Raw genomic sequence first — 12,328 nt, 5'->3', positions numbered from 1 at the left:
ATAGGAGGATGGGACTATTTAACAAGTCAGAACCCTCCAGAAAGCCCGCCCTCTATTCTTGGCTTGGGTTATCTGAAAGGTGAAGGAGTCCTCCATAGCTAGACTCCTAAGGAGCAACGTATTAGAATCTTTGAAAGAAAATAAAGAGAAACATCATGAGCCGGGCTCAGGGGCACGTGCCTGTAATCCCAGCTGCTGGGAGGCTGAGGCAGGAGGATCGCAAGTTGAAAGCCAGCCTCAGCAACTTAGTGAGGTTCTGAGCAACTTAGCAAGACCCCTTCTCAAAATAAGATACATATATATATATATATATTTTAAAAAGGGCAGGGATATGGCTCGGTGGGTGGTTAAGCACCTCTGGGTTTCATCCCTAGTACCCAAAAAAGAAAAGAGAGAGAGAGAGAGAGAGAGAGAGAGAGAGAGAGAAACATCCTGGATGACGTGGACGTTCTCCTGGTCCCAGAGGCCAAGGCCACTCTCCAACTGGGGCTGCGCGCCCAAACTGCAGGCATGGGCCTGGCACAAACAGCAGGCTCCAGGGGCCAGGACCGCAAAAGTGAGGGGCACAGGTGAGGACCACCCTGCTCCTGGACAGTCCCCCGGGCGCCTGGAGCATGGACATGGTGGGTGTGTGCTGGTCAGGGGCCCTGGCTTGGCTCCTTGGGAGAAGCCCCCAGTGGCACGGGGGGAGGCACCTGGCCAGCACAGGACCCTGGGCCTGAGGTCTCACTCCTGAACCCTCTGCCACCAACTCCCTGGGGGACTCTGAACCCTCTGCCACCAACTCCCTGGGGGACTCTGGGCCAGTCACGGGACGTCGGATACACAGTGAGAGGGGCTGGAGGTGCCATCACCCTGGTCCCAAGAGTGAGAAGGACTTGGTCCAGGTGGCCTGGAGCCCACCTCCTGCCCCAGGGCACCTACGGTGACATGTGACGAAGGGCTACTCACAAACAGCAGCAGACACTTGTTCTCGCGGACGGCCCCGCAGCAGCCCAGGAAGCCGAGGAGGAAGAGCAGGCCGCCCATGGCCAGCAGGACGTAGGCCCCGGTGAAGAGCAGGGGGTTGGCCGCCACCACCTCCCGGAAGCCGGTGGGGTCCACCATGACCCAGATGCCCACGCCCAGCAGGCAGGTGCCTCCCAGCTGCCCAGGGAGGAAGGAGGGTGGGTCAGGCAGGTCCCCTGGGCCAGGCCCCGGGCAGAGGCGGGGAGTGCTCAGGGAGCTGGCAGGGGACACCGCACTGCCCCTCCCAGGCAGAGCCCCTAGGCTGGCTGCGGAGGACCTAGACTTTGCTTTATTTTCCAAACTCCCGCTGAGGTGGCCAGCAGGAGGGGAGGAGGCCCACAGCTGTAAGGGCAGCTCCTCGGGAGGCGAGAAAGGAGGGTGTCCAGGCCAGCCTGGGAAACAGGGTCCTCCTGCCTCAGAAGAGAACACAGCGCAGGCCTGGGGTGCGGCCGGGTCGAGCTGGCCGAGCCTGCGTGAGCCCCAGCTTCAATCCCTAACACCTCAAAGACAGAGAGATGAAGATACTGAGGTTCAGAGAGGCGAGGTGTTCTTTCAAATCACACAGCTCAAGGGCAGCGCTGGAATGGAAGGTGGGCGCTGGTCCCAGGTCCCAGAGAGATTTCTAAGCACATCAGGTGGCTGTGGGGTCCCTCCAGCTCTCCTGTGCAGGGTCTGCTCCAGGGGGGCTCCTGCTCTGGCCCCTGACCAAGCCCCCTCCCCCTTCCCCGCTCCTCACAGGGCCAGGTCCCAAGGCAGTGGCCAGGCCTGAGCTCCCCCACCTCCCGCCCCGTCCAGGGTCCATCCTGCCCCAGGGACTCGCCTGTATGACAGTTCAAAGCAGGAGCAGTTGTGCCACCCCACAGAGGCCCGGGAGACCCGGAGGACTTACGAATATGAAGAAGTTGAAAACAAACATTAAGTACTTCATGCAGCTCAGACAGTCGCCTTCCATGGTGGGTGGACCTGCAAAACAAGGGACCTCAGTCCTGGGTCCCCACCCGGAGGGGCCCGTGGCCAGCCTCATCCTGCAGTGTGGAGGAAGGAGATGGTAACAATTCTCTTCCTGGGGATAGCAATTTGCCCTGGGGACCTGGAGTCAGGAGTGAGGATGTAGGAGCCAGCCTGCCTGGGTATGAGCTCTCTGCTACCATTTGTGTGCTGTGTGACTTTGGGCAAATGACCCCACCTCTCTGAGCCTTGCTCTCTCCAACTTTAAAGTGGTGATTGAGAACAGCACCTTCCTGCTGTCCCTGGTGAAAATTAAGGGCAACACCTGTGCTCAGTGGGAGGGGCTGCACGAGCTGCTTCCTGTCATTTCTTTAGTGTGGCTGTGCCTGTGCTTGCTAGGTCAGAGCACTCCAGACCAGAGCCCCGAGGACCTGATAGGGCCCCAGGCAGGACCAGAGCCCAGGCCTAACCAGCGTCCCCCACGCCATGCGCCCTCCGGCCATGGGCCTGACCCGGCCATTTCTTGGCTTTGCTGCAGGGAAAGGAGGTGCCAGGCTGCGCCTGGGCCACCATGTCCTCAGTTTCTCCTGACGCATCCTGGGAGGGGACGGGGCTGTGCCCTCCTGGGACACAGTGGGAAGGGTGTGTGGCGGGGCTGCAGTGGCCAGCGCACAGCCAGCGGGGCTCCCTGGGGCCTCCTCTCTGCCACGCCCTCTCCTGAGCCAGGCTGGACCCATGGTCACTCCGGATGCCCCAGCTGCCCGCCCCTCTCCAGATCCTCTGGCAGAGCCCAGAGCCACCCAGGACTGGGGGCTGCAGGAGGACGGCCCCTCCCTCTGCTCCAGAGCCTGCCCTCGGGGGTGGGGCGGGGAATGAGCCCCGCACACCAGGTTCCATCCCGGCTCCTCCCCTTTGAACCTCTGTGTCTCAGCCTCTGGGGCCCTCGGTCTCCTCATCTGTCACGGTGGGCAGTTTTGCTCAACCACACTGGGCGTGTTGTGAGGAATAAGTGAGAAGTCCCCGTCCAGGCCCTCTGCCACAGCTGGCACGGGGTGGACAGCCCTCACAGTGACCACACCTGACGCCGCTTTCCTGGGTTCCTGCTTCCCACCAGATGAGGAGACAGGACCATGGCTTGCACCAGAGGCTGGGATGGGCTGACCCCTCTGTCCTCTTGGCTGGGGGTTGACCTTAACCCACATGTATGCAGAGACCTGTGCTCTTGGAACTGGAGGCCAGCCCCACGGAAGTGACCGTCTTTAATCTTTCAACAACCACAAGAGACAGGAGGCACCTGATCACAGGAGGACCCCGAGGCTCAGGGAGGCCAAGTGAGCTGCCCAGCATCACAGAGATGTTCTGTGGCCACCTCCAGATCCTGTGCCCCATCTGGACGGGGAGCAGACACTTAGGCAGGGAGCAGGGTATAAGGAGCACTGGACTGGGAGTCTGGAGCCCGGGCTCATGCTCCACAAGTCTCTGTTGCGTGACTTTAGGCAAAGCACTTTCTCTCTCTGGTCTCAGAGTACTCTATTTAAAATGGCAGACCAGGAATTTGGTAAGGAGTCTGTCTCTTGTAACACTCTCTGATTTGGACAAAGCGGGCTTAGGAGGCCAGAAGGCGCTGCGGAAGGGCGAGGCTGAGACGCATGTGGTGGAGGCCGGCTCTGGGGTCCTTCCTCTCTGCCCGCTGAGGGACCCCCTGAGGGGGCTCTGACTGCTTAGCAATTAGGGCCAAAATAAACACAGTGCCTTGTGAACAGCCCCCTGTGTTCCTTCCCATCACATCCGCTACGGGTTCCAGCCAGTGCGCCAGGTTTGCAGAGGACGGGCCCCAGAGGGACCAGTCTGCTGGGCAGAGCCTCCGACCACCTCGAGGTGACCAGGTGGGAAACACAGGACAGGAGGGAGAGGGCGGGGACAGGAGGCAGAGCCCTGTGCCCACCCCGGGCAGGCCGGGCGCTGGGAAGGAGGGCGCGGATGACCAGCCTGAATCCCAGCTCTGCCAGGGTGCAGCCCGGGCAAGCTCCTAACTGCAAGCAACCGAGTTCCCTTCTCTGTGAAAGTAGGATCAAAATCGAACCTTCCTCCTGATTCATGGGAAACGCTGACCCAGGGAGCAGTACACGGCAGCTAATAAGGTTGACAGCCACCAGCAGCGGGCACTCGGCGGGCGGGCGGGCAGGCGGGCTCTCATTGTGCACCCAGGACGGGCACAACCTCCTGAACCCTCCAAGGAAATAGTCAACCCCCGTCCATTCTTCAGCTGAGGGAATCAGGGCTCAGGGAGGTGGTTCCCTTGTCTCAGGTCACACAGCACGGTGCCACAGCCAGAATTCAAATCCGGGTCTGTCTTAATCTGAAGCTGGGACTCTCCGTCGCCCTTTGCAGGGGAAGCCAATTCCTTGCCCCTTTCAGCCATCGTTTTGCAAAGCTCAGACCTCCCTACACCTCCTGTGCCACGTTACGTCCCACCGTCCAGAGGGAACCGTCTGTGGCTGGGCCACCGTCTGTGGCTGGGCCACCGTCTGTGGCTGGGCCACCGTCTGTGGCTGGGCCACCGTCTGTGGCTGGGCCACCGTCTGTGGCTGGGCCACCGTCTGTGGCTGGGCCACCGTCTGTGGCTGGGCCACCGTCTGTGGCTGGGCCACCGTCTGTGGCTGGGCCACCGTCTGTGGCTGGGCCACCGTCTGTGGCTGGGCCAGCTGCACCTCTCTAAGGGGCTTGGGACGTTGGGGACACACTCACAGCCCATTGGCCAGACTGGCATGACAGACACGTGCGCGCTCCAATCCCTGTCGGGACCTGGCTGTTGGCCCCACCCACTCACCTCCAGCTGTGGCCAGCCCCCCCTCGGCCACCTCTAAGGAGACGGAGGGAACTGGAGGTGGGACAGGAAGTCTGGGGACTTTGTTGATCCTCAAAAAAGATGTTCCAAAGGTACTTGGGAGGGAGCCGGGGCCATCTGCTGAGGGAAGGCCACGGGGCCCACGGAGGGCATCAGGGTGGCGGGGGCTGGCTGCGGGGGTCGCTGGACCCCGTCACCTCCCCCCTCGTGGCTGGACCAATCACAGAGGCGCTGGGCCCGGCCTTCAAGTGGCCAGGCCTCCAGGCCCCTCCTCCAAGGCCGCAGAGGGGCGGTTTTGAGGAGGGAGAAGGATGGCCTTCAGTGGTTCTCAGACTGGGTTCCCCGGGGTACCAATGTGCCGGAGTTATTTCAACACTCCCCTCACAGCTCAGAGGTCCGGCCTCCCCTCAGGTGGGCACGCGGGCCAGGGTCCTGGTGTTGGAGCAATGACGCCCACCCCAGGTGGGGACCCTCTGTCTCAGGTTGCTCACAAGATCTGCCCCATGCCGTCTGTGTGACTTCCAAGTACAAACATTGACCTCAGACTTGACAAATGACTCACAAATGACTCTCGTCCACCCGGTCAGGTAACCTGCCCTGCTCCCACCTGCTGCTCAGGTCACCCGTCCAGGGATCGCCCCTCCACACCGGGAGCTAGAAGGTTGTCAATTGATGTGTCCTGGGCTCCACCTGCCCTTCCCCTTCAGCCCACCTGTGTCCCACCTGACATTCCTGGGCCCAGTCACCTGCCGGAAGGAGAAGGTAAGGGGAAGAGGCAGGGAACAAAGGAAGCCCAGGCATGTAAAAAGGCAGGACACCTGGCTTCTAGGGATCCCAGGATACAGCTGTCGCCCCTTCCCCCTCCTGGGAGAAGTCTGTGTTCCCCCTTTGTAAATAAGCCCTGCTTTATCTGCCTGCCGCGGCCTCGGGGAGCTTCTCTAATGTTCAGACCTCAATAGGTGAGGGAGCGGGACTCGTCACTGGTGACCGGCTGTCAAACTCACCTCCCTGCAGGCACCTGGAGAGCTTGGGAGACGGTCCAGGTGTCCCCAGCTCACCTGGCCTGCCCAGGTGGGCCCTACCGTGTCAAGCACCCCACGCCTATCCCAGCAGCCCCTCACCTGGCCACAGAGTGCCCCAGGCTGACAGATGCCAGTTCCGCAGCACAGCGTGACCCCAGTTGCACTCGGCTGGTGGCTGGTGTCGTGCACAACAAACCAGGTGCTCCAGACTCAGGGCACCTCACACCTCACTAAGGGTCAATGCCAGCCTAGAATTCCACCCCAGACAACTTATGTCACCAAGCACATCAATGAAAGACGCTCTCGGTCATGAAAAGATTGGGAAGTACCCGCCCAGCCCAACAGCCTCCTTCCGGAAACGCAGAAACAGGCTGAGACGGGAAGGGGGCTTGACCAAGGCAGGGAACCAGGTGGCCAGGGAGCTGAGCCTGGGGCACAGCCACCTCCTCTATGTGCTGTTTCCTTGAGTGACATGCCTCCACCTCCTGTGCTCTCTAAACACAGGTTTGACCCCTGTCTTACTCCCAGTGCCTACAGCTGCTCCAGGCACATAGTAGACCCTCAGTTAATCCAGCTGATCCACTGAGTGAGAGAGTGAGTGTACAGTGGGGAAGGAAGAGAAAGCAGAGAAGGAAAACAGTGGGACCAGCAATCAGAGAAATGATCGAAAAGAGCAAGAGGGAGAAGAGGCAGAGGAGACAGGGACTGACGAAAGGGGGCAGGCAGAGGGGCAGGGGCAGGCGACAGGGCACAGGTGCACAGAGCAAGGAGAGGCGGCTGCTGATTTGTCACCTGGGCAGTGCTTCGGGTGTCAGCAGGACGGAGGCTCCTGGTCAGAGGGGCCGCTGTGCGTTTCTTTGATCCACCAACTTGTCCTGGAAGAGAAATGCTCACTTACTGCAGAAGTCTGCAGGGAGCAGCGGGGGAAGGAGCCGTCCGTGAGCCTCTCTGCTCCCCGTGCTCCTCTGCAGGTGAGCCTCTAATGAGCTGGCCTGGTTGGCACTAATGAGAAGCGGTGGGCACCCGGGGGGACCTCCAGGGACAGCTCTGTACCCACTGCCCAGGCCACAGCTCAGTGTCCTGGGGAGCCGCGTGGAGACCCACGCCTTCCTTCCTGCGGATCTGGCCGGGGACTCCTGGATGCTGACCTGGCGGCATCCGTGAACTGGGAGAAGGTGACAGGTTTGGGTGGCTCCACACCTGGATGCCACCTGGGCATCCTCAGTGTCCTCTCAGCAGGGAGAAGGCCAAAGCCCCTCCCCAGAAACCCAGACTCCCAAGAGGGAGAACCTGGTGCTGGACAGTGTCCTTAGCTTTGCACAAGGTTTGCCAGGAGGTTCCTCTAGGGGGCCACCCCCCAGCAGTGGGAAGGGGGAGGGTCCCAGAGAAAGTCTGGGGCTGGGAAGACTGGGTTGTGGTTCCTTCCCATGAGGAGGAAAGGGAAGGTGTCTAAGTCTCAAGATGCCAGCTTGGACTCTCCCTAATGAAAGCCCACCTGGGGTCAGGGAGCAGTGAAGGGGGAAAGATTCCTCTCCCGCCCTCCCTAAGTCCACCTCTTCATCCACCAACCCACACAACCATCCACCCATCTATCCATCCACCCACCCATCCATTCACCCACCCATCCACCGATACATCTATCAACCCATCCACTCATCCACCCATCCATCCACCTGCTCATCCATCCACGCATCCACCCATCCATCCATCTACCCATCCATCCACCCATCCAACTAATCATCCACGCTTCCATCCACCCACCCATCCACCCATCCTTCCATCCACCCATCCTTCCATCCATCCACCCATCCATCCATCCAACCACCCATTGATCCACCCTTCCATACACTCAATAACCCATTCATACATCAACCCTTCCATCCATCCACCCAACCATCCACCCACCCACCCATCCATCCACCCAACCATCCACCCATCCATCCACCCATCCATCCACTCATCCACCCATCCAGCCACTCATCCACCCATCCATCCACACTTCCACCCATCCATCCACCCATCCACCCAACCATCCATCCACCCATCCATCTGTTAGAGTCTGTAAACAAGTCAGGATGGCACCTGGCATTTTGCCAGGGGAATATTAGAGTCTGTAAACAAGTCTTTATGGCGCCTGGCAAAATTCCAGAGGGAGTGGTTTGTGAAGTAAGGCCAGCGAGCCATTAAGTGTGGAGATTTCTTATTGGTTGACTGATGTATCTAGTTTATGCTAATTAAGATAAGCTGTGTGGAATGTATAAATACCGCTCCTGTCCTACAATAAACGGCTCCTACTCCTGCTGTATCAATCTATGCAAGTTGCTTGTCACCCCCCAGTTATTTTGCTGCAGCCGGACTGCGGCATCCAGCCATCCACCCTTCCATCTATCCACCCATCCATCCACCCATCCACCCATCCATCCACCCAACCATCCACCCATCCATCCACCCATCCATCCACCCAACCATCCACCCATCCATCCACCCACCATCCACCCATCTATCCACCCTTCCACCCATCCACCCATCCACCCATCCATCCACCCAACCATCCACCCACCATCCACTCATCTATCCACCCATCCACCCTTCCACCCATCCACCCATCCATCCACTCATCCCCCCATCTCCCCATCCACCCATCCATCCATCTACCCACCCTTTTATCCACCCACCCACCCGTCATGCACCCATTTATCCACCCACCTCTCTCCCCACCATCCCCTCAGTAGACATGCTGCTGCCTCGGGTGCCGGGGCTGTGCAGGGAGCGAGCGCATGCTCACGGTTGGAGTGAGGTTGGAGGAGAAGGAAGGGATAGCGGTGGGGCTGGGAAGGCCACAGGGGAGCGCTGACTTCACCGGAGTGACTGCACTGAGAGCAGTGGGACGGAACAGCGGAGGGTGAGGACATCCCACTCCCACGCTTTTGGTCCTGGGGATGGAAACTGGGGGTGCTTTCACGCATGCCTAGGACCTTTTACCATTGTTATTTTCTGACAAGGCCTCACTAAGTTGCTGAGGCTAGCCCCCCATTCACTGGGATGCAGGCGAGCAGCACCGTCCTGGCCAGGTGAAGCCTGAAGGAGGTGGGCAGGCAGGAGGAGCGCCTCCCTCCTGAGAGCTCGCGGTGTCCCTGGGAGCTGGCAGCCCCACTTGGTCTGCATCTACACATGTGGGGACTGCATGCCCCATCTCTACACCTCAGGTTTAGGAAATGTGACAGTTCTACAGTGGGGAAACTCTGTCCTAGAGAGAGGTGACTTGTCTGACCTCACACAGCTACGCTGGGCGTCCCCTGGAGAGCCGGGACTTCCTCTGCGGCTCCAGGCAGGGAGTTGGAAGAACAGGCTGGGGAAGAGCCAGGGGTCGGGGGTCCTGTGTGCTCCCAGCAGGGCGGGCGCCAGGAGGAGCCGGAGAAGAGGCCATGGGTCCAGGCAGGACAGGAGTCTGAGCGCACTGGGAAAAATGAAGCCACCTGGGCTCCTGGGGGGTCCGGTCCAGGGCTGACCCTGCCTGGCCCCAGGGCCCTCGGTGGGGAGAGGGGTCAGGGTTTTCTCCCCCATCTCTTCTTCCCTGTCCCATCTCAGCCCTGGTCCCCAATATCGCCATGCCCTGCCAGCACCTCAAGCTGCCGTTCTGAGTGTGATGTGGCTCACATCCTCTGACGCTGTGGCATGGGTGACACAGAAGGCCAACTCAGTGACAAGCAAGAGGTGCTGGACCCTGTGTGAATGGAGTCTTGCCAGCCTTCCCTTCACTGGGCAGCTCCTGCCTCATCTGTGAAAGAGCCTTGCCCCTCTTTGTAGTTCCAAGTCCCCTGGATGACCCTTGGTTCCTGGCTCCTATTTGTCCTGGAAGAGGACAGCACAGGGGACATCAGCTACACTCAACCTGTACCTTCTGCAGAACCCAGGTCAGCCTGCCTGGCCAGCTCCCTGGGGATCTTGGGAAGTCACTACTCTCCCAGAGATATTAGGGTCTCCTCTGAAAACCCACGATCAATATCAAAGCCAAAGGCGGTTGGAAGAATTTGTGGCATCGTGGATCTGGGGACACTTGGAAGATTGCCAAGCACCGTTCTCACGGAGGCCTCACCACCGGCACCGCCGTGTATGGGGAATAAGTGTACCCCAACCACATGAGTGGTGGGTGCCATAGAGAGCCGAGGACCCCAGGCTTGGTTAGGGTGGGTACAAACATCTTCTCCCTAATCTCAGGTTTTTCTAGTTTTGTGATAATTGAGTTATTAATAATAACTGCCGGGCAAGGTGGCACACACCTGTCATCCCAGCGGCTCGGGAGGCTGAGACAGGGGATCATGAGTTCAAAGCCAGCCTCAGCAAAAGCAAGGTGCTAGGCAACTCAGTGAGATCCTGTCCCTAAATAAAATACAAAATAGGGCTGGGGATGAGGCTTAGTGGTCAAGTGCCCCTGCGTTCAATCCCCAGTACCCCCCCCCCAAAAAAAAAGAATTGAGTGTCCACCAGGTCCCAGACCCTGTTGTGCATTTCTTCTGCGTCTTATTTAATCCCTCTCCAGGAGGGGATGGGAACCATCACTCTCCCATTTTGCAGATGAGGAAATTGAGGCCCAGAGGAGGCGACCACTGGCCTGGTTGATTCTCCTGCTTAGTAAGACATGGCTCTGGTTCAGTTGTAGGTCAGCTAAGCCCCACACCAGAGCAGCTGACAAGATGGAGTCTGGTGGGGCACAGCAGCCGAAGGGACACCAGAAAGAGACAGCTCCAGTCCCCAGCCCCCAGTCCCCAGCCCTGCGTGGTTCTGCCCTGAACCAGGCAGCCGTGCACAGAGCTCAGGAAGCTGCCAGCATCCTCTCCCGGGCCAGCTGGAGGGCCCTGGGGGGTGACCCAGTCCTGCCATCCCTTGACAGATGGGAGCCCCAAGGCCCAGAGAGGGGCCGAGATGGGGCCGAGGTCACACAGAGCCTCAGGGTTCTCAGCAGGCTCCCGCCTGGGACAGACAGCTTTATTAATCTCGCCCCTCCCAGGGCCCCAGATGGCCGCCCAGCCCATCTGCACCGAGCCGGGCGGGAGGGGCTCTCTGATTAAGAAGAACAGCTCCGTTCATAAATCACTCCTCTTGTTCTCCCTGCCCCCAGCCCCTGGGCACACTTTCTGGAGAGAAAGAGAAATGGCAGGTGGGCGAGGATGACCGAGCGCCCGGGACTGCAGACGAACCTGGAGAGCCAGAAACGGCCGGTGTGCGCCTGGCCAGCAGAGGGCGCTGCGGCTCAGGCAGGGCTGCGCGAGGTCTCCTGTGGTCGGCCCAGTGGCTCTGCTCCCACCAGCCCGACCCACGCCACCCACGCGGTGGTGCCAGGCACGTCCACGGTGTTTACCTACCTGATCTCACTCGATCCTCCAGAAAGCTCTGCAAAGTTCACATTGTCATTCCCCTTCACAGATGGGAAACCAAGGCTCCAGCGGGCTAGGAAGGTCCCAGAGCTGAGATCCCGCCAGCTGGGCTGGACCCTGAGACCCACACGGGCTCCTCCATCAGCACCAGGCCCGAGGCTTATAAGAGGGACACTGACCCTGAATGTCGGGTGTCTAGAATGGGGGACTTAATTGCCCACTGGTTGTGCCTGCTGGGTCTCATGCATCCCAAGACAGATGGTCTCCTAAATAAGCAATTGGTCCCAAATCCTGGCAATGGCAGGACAGAGACTTGGACCCAGACAAATGGGACTAAAATCTAATTAGGCTCCTGAGGGGCGGGTGCCCTGAGGGTTGGATACCAGGAGCAAAGCCAGCTGTGGATGCAATCAGATCCTAAGTGACAGTCTCCGTGGTCCCCCGCTCTCACTGAACTGTGAATGTCAAGGGGCACAGGGCAACCTCAGCGTCTGGGAGGCCCCGTCTCTGGTCTGTGGGTTGAGTCAGGCTGGGCGCTCAGAGATTCCCATCAGAGAATCTTCAAAAAGGAAAAGCCTTCTCTGAGTGCTACCTGCAACTCCTCGTTTCCCATGTGGAGCGCTAAGACCCAGAGAGGGATGGGGTCTCGTCCAAAGCCACAGCATGGCTAGAACCACGATTTCCTGATACCAAGCCTGCTGCTTTTCCCACCAATCCAGGAGCTCCCTACGAATAACACCTTGATTTATGATGACTTCTGAAAGCTCTCGACACACATTACCTCACTGAATTGGCCCAGCCTGTGACATGGACACTCCTGTTTTACAGATGAGGAAATTGAGGCCCATCCGGGACAAAATAGCATTCCTTGCTCCTCCGCCCTGCTGCCCTGCAGAGGCATGGCTTCACGGGCTTCGAGCCAGCTGGCCCCGAGGGTGACCTCACAGTCTGTGCCTCCGGTCACCCATGAACTGGGTCTGGACTTCATCTGCAGAAGCTGCTGTCCCACCCTCAGGTCGGAGCCCATACCCCATCTTAGACGCCCGACCTGCACTGGTCTCTGGGCACCAAGGCTCTGGACCTGCTTGCAGAGACTCTGACCTGGTCATGGGGAGGTAGAATGAGGA

At 59.5% G+C, this 12,328-nt stretch overlaps 1 protein-coding gene across 5 annotated transcripts in view; it reads right to left on the bottom strand.

The window, feature by feature from the left end:
• The window catches only part of TSPAN18 (tetraspanin 18), a 148,830-nt gene that overhangs the window by 12,676 nt on the left and 123,826 nt on the right, over nucleotides 1–12,328 (bottom strand). For all 5 annotated transcript variants that reach the window (XM_081263535.1, XM_081263538.1, XM_081263536.1 and 2 more), the window contains exons 4-6: nucleotides 6,619–6,701; nucleotides 1,898–1,971; nucleotides 952–1,146 (exon numbers count right to left, since the gene is read on the bottom strand). In XM_081263535.1, the coding sequence (XP_081119661.1) occupies nucleotides 952–1,146; nucleotides 1,898–1,960 (258 nt within the window). In that variant the 5' untranslated portion in view covers nucleotides 1,961–1,971; nucleotides 6,619–6,701. The remainder of the gene's footprint in view (nucleotides 1–951; nucleotides 1,147–1,897; nucleotides 1,972–6,618; nucleotides 6,702–12,328) is intronic.

This window comes from Spermophilus citellus, assembly GCF_964194105.1.
Source record: "Spermophilus citellus genome assembly, chromosome: 2".
Classification (NCBI taxonomy): Eukaryota; Metazoa; Chordata; class Mammalia; order Rodentia; family Sciuridae; genus Spermophilus; species Spermophilus citellus.
Note: the sequence above shows the minus strand (reverse complement) of the source record. Positions and strands in the feature narration are given on the sequence as shown.